The sequence below is a fragment of the Tasmannia lanceolata genome, unplaced genomic scaffold (genome assembly GCF_043159265.1).
Source record: "Tasmannia lanceolata isolate RefF3 unplaced genomic scaffold, GAP_Taslan_0.1 ptg000002l, whole genome shotgun sequence".
In the NCBI taxonomy this organism is placed as follows: domain Eukaryota; kingdom Viridiplantae; phylum Streptophyta; class Magnoliopsida; order Canellales; family Winteraceae; genus Tasmannia; species Tasmannia lanceolata.
The window spans coordinates 24496666-24523232 of NW_027518679.1; the positions used below are offsets into that span (position 1 = coordinate 24496666).

The 26567-nt window shown below is 40.2% G+C and overlaps 2 protein-coding genes across 2 annotated transcripts; one reads left to right on the forward strand and one right to left on the reverse strand.

The window, feature by feature from the left end:
- Positions 1-5707: 5707 nt before the first annotated feature.
- LOC143891642 (uncharacterized) lies at positions 5708-21430 on the forward strand. The gene is made up of 3 exons (XM_077396207.1): positions 5708-5958; positions 11951-12076; positions 20785-21430. Exons 1-3 carry the CDS (start codon positions 5904-5906, stop codon positions 21171-21173), a joined length of 570 nt encoding a protein of 189 aa, XP_077252322.1. The 5' UTR covers positions 5708-5903; the 3' UTR covers positions 21174-21430.
- On the reverse strand, positions 21415-24072 carry LOC143891574 (cytokinin dehydrogenase 9-like). The gene is made up of 5 exons (XM_077396107.1): positions 23337-24072; positions 23095-23222; positions 22739-22999; positions 22375-22637; positions 21415-22272 (listed from the first exon to the last, which is right to left on the reverse strand). The coding sequence occupies exons 1-5, from the start codon at positions 23968-23970 to the stop codon at positions 21927-21929; spliced, it is 1632 nt and encodes a 543-aa protein (XP_077252222.1). The 5' UTR covers positions 23971-24072; the 3' UTR covers positions 21415-21926.
- Positions 24073-26567: the final 2495 nt, after the last annotated feature.

The window sequence follows — 26567 nt, forward strand, 5'->3', positions numbered from 1 at the left end:
ATTTTTTTCAAGTTACCGAATGAAAAATTATTTAAGGGCGCTTAAGGAAGGTGGCATTCATGGGACTACCACTCGTGGTTTTAAATTTCGTTTTCGATAAAATTTCGGTCCTCACTGAAATCCCGAAATTTTGGCCAAAATTCGATAGAAAGTCCTGAAATTTCGACCGAAATTCTGTAAAGAAATAAAAAGGGCATTTTTGTTTTGAAATTTTGGCCAAAATTCCCGAGATTTCAGAAATTCCGGCTGAAATTTGGTAAATTTCGGGAATTTCAGTTTCAGTACGTTTCGGTTTCGGACTTGACCGAAATCTGAAATTTTGGACCCCCCCAGAAGGGGTGCGTATTCGGCTTTAAGATGGTCTTCGAGTCTGAGAAATTGATTCTGACCAGTGTATTCGTTGAGAAGGGCTATTCTGGTTCTGGAAAAGGCTTGGTTAAGCCAAATGTTGATTAAAGTGATATTACATCATGCCTGAGATATGCCTATGAGAACTAGGGATGAGGCTCTTAAAGCTCTGGTGCAGAATTGCCTATACCTGAAGATCAAGACCATCAGATTGGACAGAGGAAAAGAGTATATCAAGATCAAGTTTGCAGTGAAGATCATGAGATGATCAAGTCCATGCGGATAGGTTCGGGTTTTACAGAATATATGTGGGTTGAAGAACTGCTTTCAGCGAGTTATTTTCTCAACCGAGTCCCACATAAGAAGCTTGACGTTACTCCGTACGAGGTATGGAATAGCAGAAAGCCAGTTTTAGAGTATGGGATTGTCTAGCTCACGTCAAGTTGCCGGACCTGAAGACTCAAAAGGTTGGATACAGAGGTATCGACTGTAATGGTGTTTGGATACTCAAAAAGTCACAAGGGGTGTAATAGTGGAGTCAATCAATGCAACCTTCTTCGAGAACTTTTCCTTCTAAAATCCGAAATGGATGAGATAGAAGTTGCTTTGTCTTTTAATTAGTAATTAGCTGAAGAGGAAAGAGATTGAGATCTCTGAGGCTACAGGAACTGAGAAAGAGCTTGAGAGTGGAGACTCAAAAGACTTTTGACCCGTTTTTATGGTCTCTTGGTTGAAAAGGACCCTGAGACGCATGCTGAAGCTACGTCATCACATGATGCTGTTTAAGCAATAGAAAATTAATTGCACTATATTATGTCCAATAACACCCGGATTCAGGTAGACGTACCACCAGGATGCGAACCTTTTGGTTGCAAGTAGATCATCAGGAGAAAATTCAAGCTGATGGATCATTGGACAAGTGTAAGGCCAGATTAGTAGCAAAAGGGTTCAAGCAGACGGAAGGTTTCGATCACTTCGATACCTTTGCTCCTGTAGCGAGGATCACAGTAATACGGCTGTTAATTGCTATCCTTAATCTGATTATTCATCAGAGGGATGTGAAATCTGCCTTCCTAAACGGTGATTTGGAAGAAGAGATGTATATGGAGCAGCCTGAAGGATTCGTCACTCCTGAAATGAGAAGAAGGTCTACAAGCTGAGAAAGTAACTATACGGCCTAAAACAAGCTCCTTAGCAGTGGCATGACTGGTTCAGGAAGTGATGTTTTCCAACGGTTTCGTGATAAATGGAGGTGACATTTGCATCTTCAGCAAATGAATAGAGAACTCTTGAGCGAGAATCTGCCAGTATGAGGATTTGGGACAGACATTTATAATGTAAACATTAAGGAAATGGGAGAGGCTAATGTGATTCTGAGAATCAAGATTGTCAGACAGAAGGACGGGTTAACCTTTACCCAGTCGAGTTACATTGAGAAGATTCTCAAGAAGCTTAATCACTTCGAGTGTGCGCCTGCTCCAACTCCATTGAGTCCCAGTATCCAGTTGATACGGAACAAAGGCAGAATTGTGGCTCAACTGAATATTATTCTAAATTGGGAGTCTCATGTACGTAATGTACTGTACGAGACCAGACATAGCTTTTGCTATGGAGATGTTGAGCAAGAACTCAAGTAATCCAGGGAAAGAGCAGTGGAGTGCTCTGACCAGAGTTCTGAGTTACCTAAGAGGTCAAATGGATTACATGTAGCACTGAGGGAAATTCCCTGCTGTGATCGAGGAGGATTACAGTGACGCGACTGGAATTCAGATCATGAATATTCCAAGTCGGTGTCTGCCTGAGTCTTCACCATTAGGTGGAGGAGCGATTTCATCGAAATCAAGTGGCAGACAGGCATAACTCATTACTTCATGGAATTAGAGTTTATTGCTGTTACCTCTGCTTGAAGAGAAGTAGAGTGGTCTGTAAACGGTGATGTTTATAGGCCTTGTCTGTTCTGTGATTTGACTTTCACGGACAAGTCTTAGGCGTAGGGGAAAGATGAATATCAGCTATTGTCTATCCATCTTAAGCAAAATGGTACTCCGCTTCTTTAAGACCAATCATGGACATCTTGTCCAGGACAATCCTATCATGCTCATCCAATCTCAACAAAGAAATGACTACCATAAGACCGCCTTCTGTCTTTGACTAACTACCTTGTCATTTCTTTTTAATTATAGCAAAGATCGCGACTGAAGAAGACTTTATTAGGGCTGAGGAATTACTGGTTTAGAGTTGACCTCTTTCGACTCTTCGCTGTACGCTCTTCTGTATTTCTCTCTCGCTCATTTATTATATACTATTTAACTCTCGTTCATTCCCTTCGGTCACCTCCTTTCGGGAAAAAGGTAGTGAACAAAGCCCTACGTATGTGTACCGATACTCGTACCTCCTGGAGAAGTATTCAATCTTCATTGCCTAAATGTCTCGACGTGAACTTCGGCAAAGCTTTGCGTAAACGTCTACTATTGAACCGAAGTTGGACTTTCGCGAACGTCGCTTTCGAGCTCGTCTTTAATAAAGTGGAGTCAACAAAGTTTAGACAACCCTGGCAGGTCATAGAGCTTAAGCGAAGTGAGCTTTAGCGAAAGCAGAGCTAAGAAGTTGGTACATGGCAAGAAATGAGGTCTATGCTTTTTCGTGAGAAGTGCCTATCTATTATACCATTACAGCGCTTATTATGCTGCTTTAACCACTTTATTCATTTTTTGGCAGCATGAGAGAAAGTGGAGTCAACCATTGTATGAGATCAAGCGAGCCTAGTGAAGTTTTTTAAGATCCTCGCCACAACATTAGCAAGATGCAAGGGCAGGTTCTTTGTACAAAACATTTCGTCTGAAAACTTATTTTGTAAAAATTGGAGTGGATCACTGAGGCTAGGGATCCAGGGACCCAGGGATCGCCAGTTGCTGAATCCCTATTAGAATTCTCAGTCTTATTGAGTCTTGCGCGCAGTTCTCTAGACTTTTCTTAATAGTAGTCTTTTCCGCTTGTCCTAACTTTGTCTTTGTTGACGTCTTTTACAAGACTTACCCTGTTCAAAAGTATCAAAGAAAGTCACGGCTTTGTTTGGCCAACATGGAATAGACTCCAAAGTCTGGACTTTTCAGATGGTGGCTTAACCAAGAATGGAGCTGGCTCTTGTGGCTTGTCTTTTAGGAGTGGGACAGATCCTGGCTGTTCTAAGGATGATAAGGTCTGAAAAAAATCATCTCCCAAAAAATAATTAAAAAAATCATTCTAAAAACAAAAGGAAAGGGGGTGGTAAAATAGTACTTAAAATCAGCCGCCATCACGGTACAAACTGTGAAGGCCATTTGGATACACGGGTTTTATAGTTCGGGATTGTAAAATCCTTGATTTTACAGGCTAAAAGATGCATTTTATAGCTAAAACCTTGTTTTGATAAGCTAAATCATGGAATGTAAAATCCAAGTTTTAGCTTATAAAATACAGGTTTGAACTTGATAAATCCATATTTTAATTAACTCATAAAATCCGGGAATTTTACAATCCTGAGTTGTAAAAGTAATGTATTCAAACGATAGTGGGATTGGCCGACTGTTACTTCATCGTCTTCTTGTGCAAGTTTCACAACATGAGGTTTCTTCTTTATTTTCCAAAAGAATTCCCATTTTGCTAGTTGCCCTCTTGTCGTATATTGTAAGTGCGGTCATTTTTCGTGTCATTGGTAGAGCGTAGAGCCCCTCTACCCTCACACCTTTGGGTGTTTTCTTCTTCAACTTGTTCACACTATCTCCCTCCATCCCTCTATCTTCCTCCTATCTTCTTCCATACCGTTCTCCTTTCTAGCTCTACAAGTCCACTTCCTTGGTCATCCACCTCATTTTCCGTGTCACTGGCATTGTTGTGAAACTATTGATAGATGCCATGTGAGTGGGAACGATGGTCGTTTGCTTCTTGCAATTCACTAGGTCACATACCTACAAAACTAAGATTTAGCCGACACTTTGAATTTATTGGCAACACAAGTGTCGTGTCGCCCGTGTCCACATGTATCGACACTCCTTAAGACACTTTTAGATGTGATGCTAGAAGTGTTAGCAACTTTATATGTATGTGTGTGTATGAGCGTGACACTATTTTTAGTTTTTTAGGGGTTTCCATGTCAGATACCTTATATCCATGTCGAAACTCGGCACATGAATCCGTGCCCACAAATTATGAGTACATATACTTTCTATTTTAGCCGTGTCCCCGTTTCTAAATTTTGGGAATTTGACATGCCTGACACCCATGTCTGTGTCAAGAAGCGACACTCGTGTTCGTGTCCACAAATCATAGCTACAAAATGAACAGATAGAAAGTGTGTTATCTTACATTTTTTTGTATTCATTAAAGAAGAATATTAAGATGGGTGCATCAAGATAAAAGAAAACCGCTTGTTGTAAGCTACACAATTAGTCCCTGTACGTTTGAGATTGTGACAACCGATTGCGAGCCCCAAACCAATTATCAGACTCAAATTTGAATGTACTTTTGAGGCCAATGATAGGTTTTGGGCTCACAACTGATGTCACAATCTCAAACGAACAGGCCATTAAATTCTCGATCTATTAAATATTATCGACACGAAGGATCCATGGTAAACCTTCGGAGTTGAATTTATCATTAAAATGTCATATTTCAATTTAGCTAGGAAAGTGATATAATCCATAAGGCCTCTTAGATGATGAACATGGACTGCAATGAAATTTAATACTTTATTCATGGTCCAAAGGAGATCCAAAGCAAAGCCACTTAGATGAACGGTTCCGATCATTCAGAGGTGGGACCCACTAGGCTGTAGTGGGCGAGCCACATTGTTGAACGATGAGGTCGCGTCCCCACTTGGAGCATTTCTGGCTTTCTGTTTTTTGGTAGACCTGGCAAATGGGTGGGCCGCCGGGTGGTACGGGCTGGGTCACAAATGACCTGGAATCTTAGGGGTCACTATTTTGTGAACCAAGACCCCGCCCATAGGGGCCAGGTCGACCGCGGGTCACCCAGGTTTTCTTTCTTTGTTTTTTTTTTTTGCCGTTTCTATTCCCACACCATATAATGATCCAAACCGTCCATGTGATGGGCCGTAACGTAAATAGGCTGTGCCCCAAAAAATAATTTCCGTAGGATGATCCTAGCCCTCTGCTCTATGAAGGAATTGCATATTATTATTTATGGAAACCTCTTTAGATCGGAGGGCTAGTATCATCCTATGGAAATGATTTTTGGAGCACAACCTATTAATGTTGTGTTCCATCACATGGACGGTTTAGATCATCTTATGATGTGGTCCTATAGTGGTTTCTGACAGTACTATAAGAGCTCACACTATATAAAATCTCGGTCATTTGGGCTTTTACGGGCACCCGTGTGCGCCCACGGGTTTACCCAGCCAGGCCCAGTTTTGACGGGCTGGGCCGGCCGGGTCAAATTTAAACGGGTCACTAATTTAGTGACCCAGGCCCATAAGTTACAGGTGGGTAGGGTGGACCCGTGGTCCGGGGTACTTTTTGCCCGGTCTAGTTTTTGGAGAAAGGGAGTGCCCGCATATGCCCAACATCTTCGTTTCTTTTCCTCAGGTAGTGTCACTTGAGCTTGAAATAGGTAATTTCTAATGGGTCCATGTTCTTGATGTTGATGGGTCTTGTTTTATAATTACTGCATTTTACAACTCTTTCTGATTCTATAGATTGGTTAGAATGAAACCCAAATTTCTATTTCATTTTCACCCATTTTTACTTACCACAAGTGTTTCCTCTTTATTCCTTTGATAATTATTTGATTATTGCTCTGAATTGTCATGTTGTGAAGTCAGTTTTAATGGGCTTCAACAGTTGGATTTTTTTACAGTTATGGGTAACTTTATTAGGCACTGGAATGGGTTAGGGTTAGGGTTAGGTAGCCAGCCCTAGAAAGTTGAGGTGAAGAGAGTGGAGATAGGTGAATCATACAGAAAAAGACTTTAAGTACATGGGGTATTATAGAGTGTTATGGCATTTAGCACTCTTCTTTCCTTTAGATTGCTTTACTCTCCTGTGTGTACTCTGGGTTTTTTGTTGTGTTAAACCACATAATGTAGTACTGTCACAAACCTGAGCAATTATGAGGCACAACAATTATATGTTGAATATTCATTTCTTCTAGGAATCCAAATGAGTCTTTTAACTTTAGAGGAAGGAGTTGCAGAAAATAACAAGATGTTTCCTAAAGTGGGATTTTAGAAGTTGAAATAATGGTATTTATGCCTAGAAATGGTCTGTTGCATTGAGCATGCTCAGGAGTTTCAAAGCAGGCATGGGTTACTCTTGCAGTAATGTTTTCATCGAAGAACTCGGAAGGCCTGTTCGCTCCACTCTCATTACTACCGACTCTTACAAAAATGGGGATAGCTGGTCTCCCTATAGGAGAATTTGCAATCCCCCCAAAAAAATCCTTTTGGGAAGCCATTGACTAGTTTGGAGTGCCAGGTTGAACAATAGCAACATCTCATACAGCCTCTCCATCTCACACCAAAACCCATGCAACAGAACATGTAATCAAGGAAGTCCCCACGCCCTGTTGGTCCTGGCGTGCGAGTCAATACACTCTTGGGCAATTAACCCCCATCTAGAATACGGTGACCCACTATGAAAGCACTATGATGTTTGCGTATAAGCTGATGAAGAACACTCCTGATTCTCACCAAGAGAAGTTTGGCAAGAAACACTAATAAAATTTCCCCTTTTCTTTTTCACGTATGCATTCTCCTTTTTTCACGTATGCATTCTCCTCTAACCATAGAATAAGAGCAGGTTGGTTGAAGATGGATGTGCGGCCGCACAAGGTTAGATAGAATTAAAAATGAAGACATTCGTAAAAAGGTGGGGGTGGCACCAATTGAGGAGAAGATGAGAGAGCACCGCTTAAGATGGTTTGGACATATCCAACGTAGGCCTTTGGATGCTCCGGTGAGAAGAGGCAACTTGTGTGCCAAATTGATAGAGTAAAAAGAGGTAGGGGTAGACCGAAAACAACTTGAGTAGAAACAGTGAGGAAAGACTTTGTTAGAAGTGATCTAGGTTTAGAGAAGAGAGGAAGAAGAAGAGGAGTGAAGGCTGGAAAGAGTCCACTGCTTGTAAGTCATGGCATATTTATAATGCCCATTGCCCATATTGGCTAGGATATGATGGAAGTGATGCCCAAAGATCTCTGGTGAACATATTGGCCAATTAATCATCATACTTTATGTATAGAGTTGAAATATCCTTTGAAATACCCTTTGATGTCGCGCTATCATGGAAGCAATGACCATAAAATTTTTGGTTGTCTCATGAAACGAGTCATTGAGTTTGCAGCAAACCCAACATAAAAGTCCATAGCTTGTTGTGCTACAAACCCAACACCAAATCCATAGTTGGATTTTCCCGTGTCTCACATGGAATAGACAATGGTGTGTAGAAATATTATTTTGGAAGTGCCACCTTGAAACTTGACAATAGCTACCAATTTCGGGGTCGGGAACAATTCATTTCTACGATCAATTCGAAAGTTTTCACTGGCGGCATGTGCCACATGAAGTTTTCAGCCTTCATACACAGTAATTGGAGCTACCGCCATGCTGAAATGTCTTATGAAATGGCAACAAAGTGTTCCGAGTCCGTCGAAGCTTCTAACTGGAATGAGTTTAGCTGACAAGGGCCAATCTAAAATTGCCTTGACCTTCAAATCTTCCACTTTGAAACCCTAAGGTGACACAATATAACCCAAAAATACAAACTGGAAGGAAAAGTGCACTTTTGAGATTCAAGTACAACATTTCTTGTTGCAAGAAATCTTATGTTGTGCATTTTTCAGACATAATTTTATTAATCAAGTATTGTACAACACATATATGTTATACATGTTTATCAGGATGGTGATGAAACTGGAATACTGTGGAAATAGGCAACTATAAACCTCATTAAGAACATTAGAAAATTGAAATAACACCACTAACCTGTCATAAAGTCATTGTCTTCCAAGTGAGCTTCCATTAATTTCTCGAAGGCATACCGATTGGTGGTACTTGTTTTAGAGCTTCTGAGGCCTATCATTATGAAGACCTGTGAATCATGAAGTGCGTCCAACACTGACCGGAAAGAAATTTTCAGTCATAATTTTGGTGGTGGTGCAACAATTGATGCGCATCCTTCAACTTTCTTCTTTCTTCGGAGTGAGGAGAGATGGAATGGCACTTGGATACAATGCACTCCCTGATCAACTCTTTCTGAGGTTCTTTTTGATTTGTTGGGTTCATCTGGCAATTTCATGTGTGGCGTTGAATCTTCCTCTCAAGATAAAGTGCTTTTAGTGTTGAACCTTCATACTATTTCAGAAGAAACTGAAGAGCCATCCTGATGGGAGTCAGTAGAGTGTTTTCTTTAGTAATTACTGCACACACTCTTCCCTTTTTCTTGCTTTACTTGACAGACTTTTGTAAATTTAGAACTTTATCACTCTCCTCTTTTTGAGATTTGGTTTGAAACTCCTAAATTGGTGAAATTGTAAATATTGTATGCCAATCTTTCACAAAAGATAAATACTGCTTCTATCATGATGGATGATCTTAATTATATTGCCATTGGTTTTTGAGAAGTACCATGCATGCATCTACTCGAGCAATGTCACACTATACATACTGTCATTATATGCAGAGCCATTGAATCTTATGTAGCCTTGAATGCTTTTCTTGGGCTTGTTAATCATTCTCTTCCACCCTGAAATTGCACTTGAGCCATTCAATGACAAGGTGACAACTTTCTCCCCCAAAGTACACTTTGTTCAATTCAAAGTATACCTCATCATCAACTATTGGAAAGAGGAGAGTTTTACGAAATCTCCAAATTATGCTTGATTCTTCATGGCCCTGCCATTCATCCACTCATTTGTCACGATGTTCAACTTCTTCCAACTCATCTTCGGTTTCAGCAAGTTGTTGTATTTTAGCTCTTCGAGGACACTTGTTTTATCAAAGGTCAGCTTAGCTACCCTGATAGATAGTTAGGTTGTAAGGATTGGATCATATGGCTAGAACAATCCCCATGATCCTTAGTTCTTGGGCTTTGATACTTGTCTTGAAGAAGAGGCATGGAAAATTCTTTGACAAAAGAGCCTTTGAATTTTGGATCTCCTCCACCATCAATGCTAAGTGATATGCATCAGATTGAAGACTCTGAAATCCAACCCTTATTGAATGGTGCAAACAAAATCCGTTGAGGTTACGTATGATCGATATTTGATTGGCATGATTGAGAGTGCTCATGGGCAGAATTGACTTGCACGATATTTTTTGAACCTCCTTTTGCATGAATGGATCTTCTTTCCATATTGAAGTGATTGTTTTGGATCTTATTCGACTAAGTTAAAGTATAACTGGACAACATGGCGGTAATGAGTGTCACCTTCTTATCGTCACCATCTCCTTGTACTCAAAACATTTGCCACCTTGGGGAGCCAATCTATGAATAGAACACCAACCGAGTTGGTCCTTGTCTATTCAACCATTAGTAAATTGATTGGAGACCTATTTCGTTGAAGAGGACTATTTTGCATGCTTGCTCCACTGTTCTGGGGGTTCCATCTCCCATCAAATCTACGACTATAGCAAACTGATCTGTCATTGCATTACTTCTTTGAGAATCACCTTGAGACTCTATTTTCTTATGAAGACCGGCAGAAACCTTCTTTGGAGCTATGGAATCCACAAATGTAACCCAAGAAAACTTGCTGTAATACTAAACTGATAAAATTCAGTCTCTTTGAATCTGCCTAACAAATCCAACTCCCTGGAATTTCGGCCTCCCATAAGGAACCACCAACTAGCCTACGAAACTATCTGTGAAAGTTGATTCGAACAAGTTATTCCATATCATGTGATTTTTAGTAAAAATATAGAAAGAATAAATAGCTTGAAAACTGATAAAGCAGTGGTAAATTTCATGCAACAGCACTAGAAAATAGTGAGTAAACAAAATCTTAGACTGCTATTGATTTCTTTAGACATATCACAATAGCTCATAAACTCAGGATTCTTCAATCTTATTCTCAGACCTTGGTAACAAGCAACCACAGCCTGTATCCACCTTCTTTTGTGATCTTAATCTCCTCAAGTGAGTATACAAAATCATAGACTGCTATTGATTTCTGTAGACATATCACAATAGCTCAGGGATCTTAATCTCAGGCCTTGGTTATCATTTGGGATGTGGACTTCTTGGCTATCATTTGGGTCCTATGGAAAGAAAGGAACGCTAGTCTTTGATGGGAAAGCAAAAAGAGCTTCCTTTATGTTAAAGCCGTAGCCCAGACTATGATTTATGGCACGGGTGGAAGGAGATCTGTTGGAGTGGTGAATTAAAACCCAAGATTTGTTCGGTATTGGAGCCACCGGCCCCGGTTTCTTAAAGTTTAATTTTGATGACTCTAGTCTTGGGAATCCTGGACCTGCGGGAATCGGTGGAGTGTTGAGGAATGAGCTAGGTGAGGTGTTATGGGCTTTTGCCAGGCCCATTGGTATTGTCGACGCTACAGAGGTGGAGGTGCGGGCCATGCATCAAGGTTTTAAGTTGTTGGATAAAAATGTTTTAGATCGGTGGTTGTGGAGGGGGGACTCTCTTAACGTGATTCGATGGCTAAAGGGTCCTTTCAAACATCCTTGGCGGTTCGATAGGTTCTTTGATGAGATTTGTGATCGCAAGGGTTCTTCATCCATCGTCTTCAAGCATGTTCGGAGATCCGCCAACGAAGTGGCTGATCGTCTTGCTCGGGAGGGGGTTTCCAAAAAAGCTCTAGCGTTCTTTGACTTCCTTACTCCTTGAGTTTTTGTAGTTTTTATCTATTCTTTTTCCTATCTCTCTCTCTCTCTCTCTCTCTCTCTCTCTTTTGTATTTGACCATCTTGGTCTTTTTTTTTTCAATGAAATTGGCCACCCTTCAAAAAAAAATAAAAATTCTCAGGCCTTAGTAACAATCAACTGCAGTCTGCATCCATTTTCTTTCATGATCAAATCCCTAAGTGTAGAATAATTTCCATTCAAATATGAGAGGAAATGTTGTACAAATCCTGAGAAACCAGAAACCAGCTCTTAAATCACATAAAACTCCTAAAATCAGATTAGAAACTTCCTTTTTCGAGTCATACACAGAAGTGGACCTCTTCTAGTCTTAGAGTCGGCCCAACAGTCCAACTTTCCAATCCTGAGACCCTGACATGCACTCATTTTACCAAATCGAATCAGTGCTCAAAAGCAATCTTATGGTCTTAATTGAATTGGTGGCTTACAAATCCTAGTCAAAATACTCCAGATAATTATGGATAAATTTACTAAATTCAGAAATTAAAAAGGAGCAGGGATGGGGAGTTCTTGTTTATGTAATCTGAAATTTCTCTTTTGGGCCGACTTCTCTTTCTTTCTTCTTATTCATGATCCTTGGGGGTTGCAGTGCCTTCGCGTTTGCATCAGCATGTGATTGGGGAATTTTATTTATCATCTTGTGCTACCTATTTTTATATGATGACTACCTGTTTTCTTTTTATACATTTATGTTATTTTGAATTATTCCTATTGTCTTGTTCTTAGGTTTGTCGGATGCAGATAATGGTTTGTTAAGTTCGTCGAGGAGAGTTTCTGGAGTTCTTAGACACGTGTTCTATCGACCGAAATTTGATCCATCCATGGAATATGATTCAGTGGCCGATTTGGGCGGTACTAGCATACTTCAGAGCTTTGCCTCTCCATTCCTTTTGATACTTTGTTCAATAATGTTTTCCTTTATTATTTTCCATGTTTGAAATCACAAAGTGGTGATTCCATGCACATTGTTTTGTTCAATAAGTTCTAGTCGCCACGGAATTTGCGATTCATTACTGAAGGGCTTCCTAAATTCACATTATTTAATTATTAACATAGTTAATATAGTAATTTAAAAAAAATTGAAAGAGAAACTAACTGTGTATAATTATTTATGGATACAGTATGGCACATTATCATTGCCAGATGCTTGTAATGACACCATGGTTCGATTTTGGCGACCAGATTTATAAAATTATTGCAATTCAGAACTATATTCTCATTTTTGAGAAGTTTTGGTCCCGAAATTCTTGATAGAAATGTGCTTTCTGATCAGAGTCTTGTGAGACCGTAAAAAGAAGTTTCTATGCTTGGATCAAACATTCATACCCATAGCAATTTTTTTATGTGGTGTCAGTTGATCATAAAAGTAGGAATCAAATGAATCAGTATATCTACCCAGAAATTTAAACAATAAACCAGAAATTAGAAGTTGATAGGCTATGGAACTTATCAATGAACGATTCCTAGCTATGGTACCACACGAAGAAGCAAACTCAATATGTGCGAATGCCATCGTAATAAATATTGTTCTCATGAATTCCATGCCATGGGTGTTTCTCGATAATCCAATTTTTTACTTTTGTCCTGGGATATATTGTGAAAATCTTGCCAAAAATAAAATTACAAAAATGCAAAATAAAATCAAAAGTAAAGTTTTTTTTTTTTTTTTGTAGAAAATTTACAGATAAATATAAATAATATGGAAGCCTCATGAAATTTTGAGATATATTCTGATATTACTGCATTTCTATCAAAAAATCTTTTTTTTTTAAACTGTAAGGAAATTTTGAAAATCTTGGAGATATTTGTCGATATAGTGAGTACCAAGAGACCATCCAAATTCCTGGGATAGCCTATGCAATGTGCCCCACTGGATTTAGCTAAGCAATATTTGGAAACTAAAATAGAAATTTTTAGGTCAAATATATGGGGCTGATATTTCTACCAATAAATATATAGTTCCACCATGTCAGTTTGTTCTATTTGATATACTTATACTATTCTCCATATAGGAGTGACTGACCTAGGTGGAACTGCTCTCAAGGATTGCAATACCATTATATATAGAAAGGGCGGCTCAATGCACGAGGCTCCCGCCATTGAGGGGTATGGGGAGGGCTGTTTCCGTGACTCGAACACGTGACCACCGGGTCACAATGGAGCAACTTTCCCGTTTCGCCAAGGCTCGTCCTCCCCATTATACATACACACACATATGCACATAAGAGAAATTATATGTTGTACACACACATGCATATAAGAGAAATTATACGGTGTATGCGCTTACATGCACGTAATGGGGGTGCAACAGAAATGCCACCCTTGGTATTTGATCCAACAAAAGCTTCTTAAAAAGTGTCCTACTGTTGGATCAAATATCAAGGGCAGAACCTTGATTACACGCATGTCCGCCCAGACACCGTTTAAAAACTGTATATCTTTATGCATACAAATTTGTTGGGGATTTGGGGTTAGTATTGCCACTTATAAATTTGTGCACTTACATCTATGCTAGCTTTTCCTATTTGATCTATTTTCTTCCTTACATATAGTAGAAACTCGGTGGAAATGCCAATTGAGGTTGTAATATCTCCCCCCTAAATTTGTTTTTTTTTTTCCTTTTGGTTTACACACACATGGTTATGTATAATATTATCCTTTAACGCTTCCAAGGCCAAGGTTATTTTTGTTGTGGCCAAAGCTTGAATTTCACCTGAAGCTGTGTTTCTAGTCCATCGTTTTTGTGATGTGATCCGGCCATAACTACACGTGTTTAGAGTGACTGCATTGATTTTGTTTTCATTTTTTGTATTTAGGACCATTTATTTTAGCATATTATTATTCTAGAGCCTAGACATGAGCCGCAAACCCCTGGATTTGCATCAATTTGGTATCAGACCTAGGTTCACATCAGTTTGCCACATGAATATTGAGGTTAAAAACACTTTGATTTTTAATGATGTAGATAGGAACTGATGGTTGAAACTAAAGAATTGATGCAGAGAAGGGAATTCCTTAACTCATGCCTTATTGGACAGATAAAGGAGGTAGAGGGAATGCAATAGAGCACCAAGGTCGGGCAACCATCTCTAGTAAGGATTTAATCTTTGAGAGAAAGATAGGGTTTGTTAATTTGACAATTAGAGAGATTGCTTGCAAATAATTTGAGGTAGTGGGCGAGATTGATGGGGGATAAGTTGGAGATGTTGACTCATTAGTATCCAACATTATGGACAGCTGCAACTGTGTGTGGGAGGTCTGGAAACACAGATGTAAGAGACGATGGGAAGATAATTATTGCACTACCAACTATTTATTATGCTCATTATGGAATGGATTAGAAACTTATCTAATATGTTCAAATCCTCCAAGGAGAGCAATATTTTGGAAAAGCTAGCTCTTGAGCAATTGGGACTTCTTATCACGCAAGTTGGTCCTAATCATATAAGGTGGGTTTGGTACCATAAACCAAGACCTATATTTATTAAACTTAATGTGGATTTGCAGCGAAGGGGCACACTGGTATTTCTAGAGGGGGCATATTTAGAGTCTCTAATGCTAAGATTGTTTTTGTTTTCCCGCATTTCTATGGCATTGGTTCCAATATGCAAGCAGAAGCTAGGGTCTGTCTTGATGGCCTTAGATTTTGCAATGACTTGGGTATTAGCAAGATTATCATTGAATCAGATAGTTAAGTGTCGATAGACATTGTCTAGAAGAAAGTATCCCTGGGCTATTGATATTTTTGGGATGAAATTATGGACCCTGTTCTTGAGATTAGGCCTATGGTATCCTACCTTCTTAGAGAGGGAAACAATTTTGCTAAATGCCCTTTCCAATGAGGCATGCAACTCCAACTAGAATAGGATGTTTCCTCATTCGGAAGAGCTCTCTTTGACACCTAGAGGAGCTTTGAGATGTGACTTTTTGTGTCTTCCTAATCTGGGATTAAAGTAATCAGTTTTTGTTTTTGTTTACCGGCTTTGGGGGAAGGCAAGCATGCGCTCTTGTAGCTCCCCAATCTGTTTTTTTAATAAAATTAGAGGTCCGTCCTGGGTCTTCAATCACGTTTCGGCTTTAATAAAATGGACAGCTACAAATGCAATTAGGTTCCATTTATATGATCCCAATCCCATGAACGACACCCGGTGCAAACCTGAGGGTTCGCGGGTGATTTTCAAAGAACCTTGGGAGCTTAGTGAGTTAATCTTGCAAAAGTGGTAGCTCAAACCATATCCAAATCAGATTAAAACAATTAGAAACAGTCAAACCAGCCAAGACTGCTCACTTTATGTTAGTCGTTAAGAAGACACTTGGAGGAGTGCCGCCAGGTAGAAAACATCTTCACTTGGAGTCACTGCCAATACTTTGTTGTCCCACATGAAACAAAAGCAGTCTGTTTAAAGTGGTAAAATCAAGTTCTACCCAATTCAACATCGACGGGTTTGACGGAAAGGGTAGTTTCACCCTATGGAAAATGAGGGTGAAAGTCATCTAGCTCAACAAGGCATGGCTAAGGCATTGAATGGAAATGATGGGAAAGCAGAAGAAGATGCCAGATGCAGAGTGGTAAGAGATGTTGTCGAAGGCGGTTAGTACAATTTGATTATGTCCGGCGGATAACGTTATGTTTATCGTTATATAAGAAGAATCAAGGCCCAAGTTATGGGAGAAGTTGGAAAAGCTTTACTTGTCAAAAACTTGGCCAACAAATTGTATATGCAGCGGAAATTGTACGGGTTACAGATGCAGGAAAACAAGAATCTTCTAGAACACATTACTGTGTTCAATGAGCTTGTGGATCAGCTCCACAAGGTTGATGAAAAGCTGAAGGAAGAAGACAATGCTCTTTTGCTTCTTACTTCACTTCCTGGTTCGTATGACAACCTAATGACGATGATACGGTGATCTTGGAGGAAGTCGCAGCGTCACTCTTATCGAATGAGATGCGGAAAAAACATGTTCTCAATGGGAGTCAAGAGCATGGGCTGGTTGTTCAAGGTAGGCCAAGGTCCAAGGTCACTGGAAAGGGAGTGCAATGTTATCATTGCAAGGAATCATCAAGATTGTCCGAAGCGAGTTGACTGGTCGGATAATGGTGCTACGAATACAGTGGTGACAGTAACATATGAGCAGAGCGAAGAGGTTGAAGACGTTCTCAGAGTCTTCACAGGTAATCACAATTCTCCTCATGATGAGTGGATTAGATTCAGGGTGCTCTGTTCATCTATGCTCCAGGAGGGAATATTTTGATACGTTCCAGAAGATAAGGGCAAGTGTGCTGTCCTTGGGTGACATGGCTACTTGTGACGCCATGGGAATTGGGACGGTGAAGATCAAGATGTTTGATGGAGTGGTTCTTACTTTGGGTAGTTTGGCACATGCCCCAAAGATACAAAAAAATCCAGTGTCGCTTGTTCGGTTGTGTACTCCAGGGGTTGCAATTGAAGGTTTTTAGCTGCAGGTGGAGCCATCAAAATCACACGTGGTTGTATGGTTCTGATGAAAGGAGAGCAGTGTGGCAGATTATATCGTTTGGTCGGGGACATGGTGACTAGTGTTCCTAAGATCTCTATATCTAGTTGGAAACGAAGTGGTGCCCGTATTCACAAGGTCTCTTTCACATTTGGTGCATAGACGAATTTACATGTTGCAAAAGATGCGGAGCAAGTGACGACGGTACCTGTGATGGGGAGGACCGATTGAAATCCCTCTCCATGGTTGGCTGGGTGAGTCAACAGATTAGCAGCTATACATGTGCATTCGCCGTGTTGACCGAGTCAGGAGGAGTTAGAACCAGAATGATTCGATGGTGTGTAGCTGGTACTTTGAAGTTTGGAAGGCCAATGGTGGTTTGCAGCGATGGTGGACCGGTGGTGACATTAACGGAATATCTTCACTTGGCTGGGAAACAAGCCAAGATGGAGATTGTTGGGAAAGTTGCCTTGGGGGAAGCAAAATAGAAAAGTTGTATTTTTAGGTTTTATTTGCAAAACCTAGATATAAAATTCTACTCTTTGCATGACCAAGAAATTTGCGTATGGAGAAGAGGCTTAGGCGTGAGAAAGTGAGAGAGAGAGAAGGAGGGAGTTCTCTTGGGGTTTTCTCTTGGATTTTCTCTCGGGTACAGTCTTGGTTGAGAGGGCAAGGAAAGGGTTGCGAGTTTTTGGGTTTGGGTTAATCCATTGTAGTCAGTGTATATTGTTTTTCTCACAGTGGAAGATCGTGTTCTCACACCAATGGACGTAGGCATCTTGGCCGTGCCATGTAAATCTCTGTGTTCATCTTGTGGTTTGTGTTTATTTTACATTTCGGGTAATTTGTGCTCGATCAGATCGTATTTGCCCGACGGATTTTCTTAGCACATACTTTATATAGTTGATTTTGAATAGGCATATGACCGCATGGACTGGGAATCCATGATTTTTTTTTTTTGAAAAAGGAATCCATGATTATCTATGGTGATAATGGGATTAAAAGTGAAATGGAGGGATTAGATTAGAGAGCGTATATCAACCACATCCTTTCCATTGTTATAAATGGAAGCCCTATAGGCATCGGCTCTATGCCTCTTAATTAGTTGCGTGGTGAGGACCTATAGCAGGTTTTAAAGTTAATGTCGAGCTACTGTCGATTTCCTTCCTACAATTCACAAAAGATGTATTTAGTTTTGCTAGGGAATGTTCCAAAGAGGTGGTGCATTTGGCCTGTTCAGGTTTTCTATTCTGCTCTCTTTATTTGAAGCAATGTAGTTCTTCCTTAATGAAGGCTTATGGAGGGGAAAAGGTTGTACCTTCTCTCCTTCCTGCACTATTCTTCCTCACTTGCTCGTGTTCGTCGATTCCATCCGCAAATGATATACCGGAAGGACTGCAAGGCTGATATGCCGCCCTTGAGCCTGTAGCTGAGTCAAATCCTCCCGCTCGAACATGGCCTGATTCGGCTCCTCCCTCGCCAAACGCTGCCAGATCCTCTCTCTGCATGGTGGAAGGACATGATGTGGTTGGATATCAAGCCGTTTGGCTCCTAACACATATCTTGTCCTTTCATTAGCCAATGGCATTCCCTCCAAGGCATAATGGAAATGTATGGTGGAAAGTGTCGACAAGAAGCTTGCTTTATGGCAGAGATGTTACTTATTCTATTGGGGAAGAATAATTCTCATCAAAATATCGCTAGCCAAACTCCAGAAGTATTTACTTAGCATAATTGTTAGAAGATTAGAAAAAGGTCCAATGAGGTTTTCTTTGGAGAGAAGGGAAGAGATGAAGAAATTGAAACTTCATATCAATTGGAAGGTGTGTACAACAAAAGAATGGGGGCTCAATGTTGGAAATTTGAAAATAAGGCATTAATGGGTAAGTGTTTATGAAGATTTGGAGAAGAATGGGAGGTTCTTTGGGGCATTATTATTTACCGTAACTATTGGAAGGGAGAAGGGGTGGGTGTGGTGTAGTCGGGGTTTTGGTTGGGTCTTTTCTAGAGTTGTTGGCTCGAGGCCATGGCAGTTCATATGTTCGGCTCGTGACAGATTTTATGATGTAGTTAGGTACTTAGGTTTAGGTGGGGGGCTGGGGTGGAGAGGGCACTGGATCTGGGAAGATGTTTGGTTACATGAAGTTCCTTTATCCCATGCCTTCTCGACTCTACATAGGTTAATTTGGCCGACACTTTGAGTTTATTGGTGACACGGCACCCGTGTCCACACGTGTAGTGTCGTGTCTGACACGACACCCTTGTCCACACGTGTCGTGTCGTGTCTGACATGACACCCATGTCCACACGTGCCGACACTCCTTTAGACACCTTTTAAGTGTACTGCTGGAAGTGTCATTAACTTTATATGCATGTACGTGTATGAGTGGGCCACTATTTCTAGATTTTTAAGGGTTTCCATGTCAGATACATCGTATCCGTGTCGGAACTTGGCACATGAATCAGTGTCCACAAATCATGATTATATGTACTTTCTATTTTAGCCGTGTCCTCGTTTCTAAATTTTGGGAGTTCGCTGTGTCCGACACTCCATGTCCGTGTCGACACGCGACACTTGTGTCCATGTCCACAAATCATAGGTTAGTAGCTAGATGGGGCCGCCTTCTTTTGACTCTCTTGAACTAAATTTCGACGGGAGGTCAAGGGGTATTCATGGTTAGGGAGTCATTGGGGGAGTTTAGGAATGCTATGGGGAAAGTTGGGTAGAAGTCTTTGCACTCTTTACCGGCCTTTAAATTTTTGATGAACTTGCGAGCCGATTATGGGTGAAGATCAGTCCAATGTGAGTGTGCATGGCTACAAATTTGAGCTTCATCCTGTGGAGGGATAGTGTGCGATATTGGAAGTGGTGGATACAAATAAAGCCGTAGATTAACTTGTAAGCGTAGGAGGGGGTATGACCTTAACTGTGGACCAAGCAATACTACTAATAGAGTAACAATAGGTTATTCTTTTGAAGTTGCGAATCCCTTTGCTAATTTTCTGTTTTGTTTTGTCACTGTATTTTGGTCCAGCTCATCCCTGTCATCCATTTACACCAGTTTTAGATTGATATATTATCATTTTTGAAACAAGTAATTAATTATAAGAGAAAGAAACATGAACAAAAAGGTACACAGTGCCATGATGAAAAGCAACAACAGAACAAAGAAAACAAGAAGAAACAAAACAAAAGGAAAAAAAAAATCAACCATATCTTAGAAAGATTGAGAGTTTATCCAGTAGCCTATTCTCCTTTAATTGGTGGCACTTGTGCATTAGGCGACGTCTTCAAACTTACGCAACTGCCTCAACCTAAGCTGATGAGAGGGTCAGACCTTCCCAAGGTGCCTAGGTCCATTTCTTTGACCATAGTGATGAATATTGACAACATATGAATTATTTCCTTAATTGATGACCAAATAAACTCAACATATAGTTGCTGCACTCATATGAGAGAGAAGATGACCGAACTCCTAATCACAAAAATTTTAATCAAATACAACGCACAGTAGGATAATTTAAGGTCTATGTACGGCGCAGTGACTGTTTGTAACCTTTATCCCTGGGCAGACTTACTTCTTGGCTTCACCTTCATGCTAGAATTTGTGGGGATTCATAAGAGATATTATTGCTTTATTTCACTTTGTACAGTGTGTCGTGCTAATATTTATCCATTGTTATTGACCTTATGCTCTTTATGTTGTTATAAATGGCCGCTCCAGATTTCTGTTTCTGGTATGTTGGCCCCCTGCCCCTCCCCTTTCTCTGTGTCTCTGTCTGTCTGGGAGAGGGGGAGAGTGGTGAGAGGCATTTGCATATTAGTGGACCCAGCCATTATAAGGTTTTCACTTTATTACAAAATGTAAACTCTCTGTATTTTTGTTTCTAATAGATAAATAATTTCAATGCCAGTGGCCTCTTGCTCTACAATTTCTTGCTTTTGTCCAGATTGCTGAGAAAGGAAGCCTTTTAGCTTTTCTCATCTCATCTCTCGCTTGAGAACAAATTTCACCTTTATATTTCGTATGTTCATTCTTGAATGTCTGCCTCCACTTAAGATTGTTCGAACTTTCTTTTCTCAGATAAAGATGTGATTAACATGACGAATGAAGGCGCCGCATCTAATCCTCCCGAGATGTGTGTAAAAGATGTTACAATCCAGGATACAAATGCCTTGAAAAATATGGAACAAGTTAAGATAGGTAAACAAGACGTCACACCAGGTGTCAGTTTTGGGAATGAGTATGCTGCAGGAGAAGTGAACATGGAGGCTACCATAACAACTGATGATGTTATACGAGCTGGTGGTTTTGGAGCTACCGATAATATAGGCATCTTTCTCCCTGTTGCTATGGATTCTACTGACTTCGAGGCATCACTTCGCGACGCCATGGATTTTGAAGAATCACAAGCGCAAAAATCCAGACCAGGTCTTGGCTGGACAGAGGTTACAGAATCAGAAGACAGTTGATGTGCTGGGTTTTCAAATTTTTTTTTTTTGGGAGAATGGAATCTGCTGGGTTATCAATAGTGGGTGGTTGTATATTGTTGTAGGCCAAAGAGGAGAACACACAGCTCATTAGTTTCTAGTGAGTAGCTTTTGTTAGTTGTCACTGTCATGACTTAAGATGCAATGTATGCTCTTGGAAATTATGGATGAGAATGTTTATATTTTACTGCTACGTCGTAGCTGTATGGTGCATTTATGAAACCATTGGTGTTTTTGGATGATTTTTGTTTATGATTATTTTCTGCATATTCTAGTAGCTGGTTTCCCCTGTTAGGATTTGGTATCCACATTCAAGCAATGCTGTATCTGCTCTATCAAATCATTAATAAAGAAAAAAAAGAATAAAAAATAAAAGATGAAGTTAATCTCTGATCTCCTGTTCTCTGTATACCCACTTATAAGAATCCTCTCCAACGTTGATGTCTTTGATTTCTTTTGCACTTTTAATCTTGAATTTCATTAACTTCATTACAAACAACTGGAAGGCTTGAATTGTCTTTTGGTCTTGAATAAGTATTGAATTTGATTATTATTAATTTACAGTATTAAGGCATTCCAGATTTTCTTTCTATGCCATTGAGTCATTTGGTTATTTGAACAATTATCTGTGATGTATCTCGCTATGCTACGCGATTGACGTCAAATCAGCATCAGGCGAAGCGTATTGCCGATGGAAGGTTATTTGAACAATTATCTGTGATGTATCTCGCTATGCTACGCGATTGACGTCAAATCAGCATCAGGCGAAGCGTATTGCCGATGGAAAATTCTTTGGCCCGGCGCAAGGATTGCCAAAGGGTCATATGCAGATTTTCTCCGGATGAATGCTTCCCACCGAGGATCAAAGTGGGCTTGCCACTCTTCTTGTGTTGTGTAATGCGGCAAATATTGCTTCATCCCAATACCAGCCATCTCACAAAAGTCTAAAACCCTTTTATTCTGGGTTAAAATACGTCCTAAACTGTCAGACCCTGAACAAGAGGGCACTGCAGAGGAGAGGAATGCCACAAGGTAGAAAATATCTTCACTCGGAGTAACCACCGATACATTGTTATCCCACCTGAAACAAAAACAGTTTGTTGAAATTTTGAATCTGAGTACTGTTACAAATTTTGAATATCTCGGTCTACATGCAATGATGAAATGTGGGTCAAATGATTACTTTGATTTGTTTAGTGGGTAGATGAGAATGGGTCCATTGCTGTTGTCCGCAAGAATGTTGCCGAAGACCCCTTCGGCAAAATCATGGATTTTGGTTCTGGGGATGAGGAGATTGAGCCATGGGTGAGGAACTTCCCAGAGGCCTTTTGACCTGAGCTTCATCTCAGAAACATGTACCCTCTCTAGGAACTCAAGATATGAAACCTCAGATATGAATAATGTCGATTGAATATAAGCCAACTGAGACAAGAGGCTCTTGACTTCCTGCAACAGAGAGAAGAGAAATGAATTAGATACTCAATTTCAAGTGCATGTGGTGCACATGTTTGTGGACCCATGTTGAGGAGGTGGGTCAGGTGGGTCACCTGGTTTATGATATTTGTCTCATCTGGGTTGAAGTTTTTGGTTAGTTCTAAACAGAAGAGAGTTTTCCCATCTGATTTGAAATGGCTAGCTTGAAGAGGATCTTGGGGACTGAATGACGATCTCCAATTATTCAGAAGACCTGTCCTATTTATTATAACAAAGCCTTCAATGTAGTCAAAAGTCTTCTCTGCAGATATCAATAGCTCTTGGTCCTTAGTAAAGGTGGAGAAGTCAGAGTAAAGGACTCTAATCCACTTCACCTGCCAAAAATGATTGGTTATTTTATCAAAAAACGGATTTCTAATTTTCTACCATCCAACAGCAAAGTTCCTTCAATCTTGGAATTCAGTTATACCATTTTGGGCGCTGGTTCAAGAGAAATTCGAGCTCTGGTGATGATCCCAAACTGACCCAATCCTCCAAGAACACCATGAAAGAGATCAGCATTATGATTGGCTGAGCAGTTTACCACCTCTCCTTTCCCTGCACACAGTTCCAGTCATACATTTCTGTTAGTACTATTCACTAGACAAACTATAACAATTATCTCTTTTTTTTTTTCCCACTCTTATTTTGATTTGTTTTGAATGAACAGACCGGTAACAATCTCTAGCTGGTGGACGTTGCTGATCTGAGGTCCATGTCTGAAGGCCTGCCCACTGATTCCCGCATTAGACAATGTTCCGCCGACACTGAGATGAAGATAATCTGTCCATGATTTGGGTGCAAGCCCATAATTTAGAGTTTTATGCAGGACATTTATCCACAGTTCACCACCATATACGTCTACATAAGGTACTTTCCCAGTGTGGACATACATTTCTAGTCCTTGGAGTGATTCCATGTTGATAACAATGCCCTCGTGAGCTTGTGACTGGCCTTGGAGGGAGTGGCCATGGCCTCTGGCGGCAACGGTAAGCTTCGAACTAAGACCCATTTGGAAAATATGCTTTATTGTTGTGGATATATCTGAAACTGACTTTGGATGTAGAATTGCAGATGGGACGAAGTGGTAGCGATTCCCAAAGTCTTTGGCTACATGGTGAACATCATGAAAGCTGAAATGCCCGTCGAGATTTAAAGTTTTCAGTGAGAGAATGTCTGAATTTGGCACGATCGAGGGAGAGCCAAGGTTGATTTTGGCAGTGATACTACTCAAAAACAAGACTATGAAAAGGTTCAGGTAGCTAGTGCTTATCTGTCTAAGAAAGTTTATGGTTGGTGTTCTCATTCTATTTGGTATAGGCAGGACAAGAGTAGAAAGATTTAGAAAGATTCTGATTTTTGTTTGTTTTGAGAAGCAAAGCAAAAGGAGGGTGTAGAAGAGCAAATGGATGAAGAGAGGGAGAAGGGAATTTAAAGGGGAGTTGGGTGGCATGGTCAACTAATCTTTGTGTTATGAGAATCCGTATGTAGACTGGCTACTTGGGTGGAGGGGGGGGGAGTTACAGGATTTTTCTTTTTGGGTCTTTTGTTTGTGGGGGTTGTGTCAGTTGAAGAGGAAAAGTTCAACAGAGAGAGAGAGAGAAAGACATACATATCCTTACAAATTTTTTCTGCCAGTGCCAGTTGCATCCCTACTTTTTTCCATCTAAGACAAACATGTACAAAATTTTTACCTTAGGGCCCCATCTAGGATTTTTCATAAAAAGGAAGTTCTAGGTCTGTTCTTTGATAGTGATAATTTTGTCCCATCCTTTTCAAAGAAAAAAACTGTGTTGCTCAAAGGATTGTCAGAGAAAAGTTGGGAATATATCGATGGATCCGCAGTTGGCCCCCCTTAAATTTCTATGGGGGGAGTTTTGTGTGTGGGCCTAAATTTGGCGGGCCATGCTATACGTGATCTTCGATGTGGCTACCCATGTGATATTCACGTGGAAGGATGGGGTGCACCACACTTGTAGGTGTAGGGGCCGTGCGGGCGCCCTGCGGTGGCACCAGGCTTTGGCAATGGCCTCACTTAGAAGAAGAATGGTGGACAAAAAGATGGCAGATTTGAATGGAGTGACCTGTAAAAAGGCTACTGCAGATATAAAGGTACATCAACTTTTTTTCCCCCATCTACTTACTGTTTCTGAAAATATATCTAACTCCTTTTACCCTTGATGGTGGAACTTATAAGTGTCCCCATTTTGAGTTCCACGACAAGCATAGCATAGCCTGTGATGATGTGCTATGGTGTGAAAGAAAGAAAGTCTAGTGTTCTTGATAGGTGACATGGTTGCTTTTTTGGCATGTTAACAAGTAGATTTTAATAATTATACAGAATAAAACAGCTGATTATATTCCCCACTAAACCTATTTTAAATTTTTTTTTTTTTTTTGTTTTCTTCTCGATGGAAACCGGCTCCAACGTTCGTGTCGTCTTAAGTTCTGTTTGTGCCGTCTTAAGGTTCTTAATCTGTTGAATTTATCTGAGCTTGTCAAAATTTGATCCTTGGTGTTGCATTGATAGCCTCTAATCAGTTGTTTAAACAAGATATAAAAAATTAATCAAACTCATAGTGCTTTAGAACCAAATCTAAGTTTTCATGTCTTCTAGAAGGAGACCACAAGAAAGAGGAATTAGGCCAGAATGAACTAATTCTTGACCATCTGAGCTTCTTATTTTGGCAATGTCATTGGCTCTATAGTCTACAAAACACCCAATCGGAACGAGACAAGTGGCGCCTAATGCACTATAGGGTTTGTAAGTGAGTCGTTGCGCATCCTCATCATGCAATGTCGACTGAACAAGTGATGTGGTGAGAAGTGGGTGGGACCCAAATGGTAGTAGGGGGTAAAAAAGAAAAGTGATGTGGAGAGAGTGGGTGGGACCCAAATGAACTTGGGATCCTCAGCCCAAATGAAATTATATATAAACAAGTACTGTGGGGCCCAAATGAAATAGGGGGGTCCTCAACCCAAATGAAATTTTAAATTTTAACCTTTCTTATCTTGTTCCCTATCTTACTACATTCCACTCCCATCATGTCTTTCTGTCTCAACATTCATCAAAGAAACTACCCCTTCCACTATCTCCCCAATTCTCACCAGAATTTGATGATAATTTATTGGCAATGATAATTCTTTTGTTTACTTAAAAGAGGAAATGAAATCATAATTGGAAAAAAGATTTTGTGTGTCTCTCTCTCTCTCTCAATCTCTCTCTCTCTCTCTCTCTCTCTCTCTCTCTCAATCTCTACACATACATGCTCACTGATCAGGACACATGTCCACGTGTGACGCACACGCGGCTGTTCTTTGACATGATTAGCTCAAATCTAAGTTGTTTATTTGTTCTCATTATTATATAATTGAAAACAATGAGAAGATACGATTGTGTCAAGATGTTGTTCCAAACATCCCTAATAATGCTGATGCATGTATAGGGGTGCAGCTCTGGCCGGGTTGGGTCGGGTCGGGTCGGGCCAACTCGTCTAACCCTATTTTCCAAATTGGGCTGGGTTGGGATCGGGCTGGCCCAGAACAAAATAAATAAATAAATACAAAAGCAACATTACCTTGAGATTTTAAATATCATGATAAAATTACATTAAAATTAGTAGGTTGAGGTTGGGTTTGGGTTGGGTCGGCTTGCCTGTGGCCTCAACTTTAATTCAACCCGAGCCAAAATTGGGTTGAGCCTGACCCAAGTTGCACCCCTACACATATACAAATAAAGGGGTATGTTTATCATTTCATAAAAAATAAGGGTTTTCATGATATAAAATTTGACTATTAATGTGGCGCAATAAGGAGGGTTGTAATGTAAAGACTCGGGCACATCTTCCTTTTAGCTCCCTTGTATAATTTGTCTTGTCAAGAGAAAAGCATGAACTATGTTTT

Coding starts and splice junctions, on each gene's coding strand:
- LOC143891642 (XM_077396207.1), top strand. CDS start 5,904: ATGCCCAACATCTTCGTTTCTTTTCCTCAGGTAGTGTCACTTGAGCTT. Junction 5,959..11,950: donor GTCACTTGAGCTTGAAATAG/GTAATTTCTAAT, acceptor TCTTGTTCTTAG/GTTTGTCGGATGCAGATAAT. Junction 12,077..20,784: donor TTCAGTGGCCGATTTGGGCG/GTACTAGCATAC, acceptor TTCTTTTCTCAG/ATAAAGATGTGATTAACATG.
- LOC143891574 (XM_077396107.1), bottom strand. CDS start 23,970: ATGAGAACACCAACCATAAACTTTCTTAGACAGATAAGCACTAGCTAC. Junction 22,638..22,738: donor AGACAAATATCATAAACCAG/GTGACCCACCTG, acceptor TCTCTGTTGCAG/GAAGTCAAGAGCCTCTTGTC. Junction 22,273..22,374: donor TACCCACTAAACAAATCAAA/GTAATCATTTGA, acceptor TTTTTGTTTCAG/GTGGGATAACAATGTATCGG.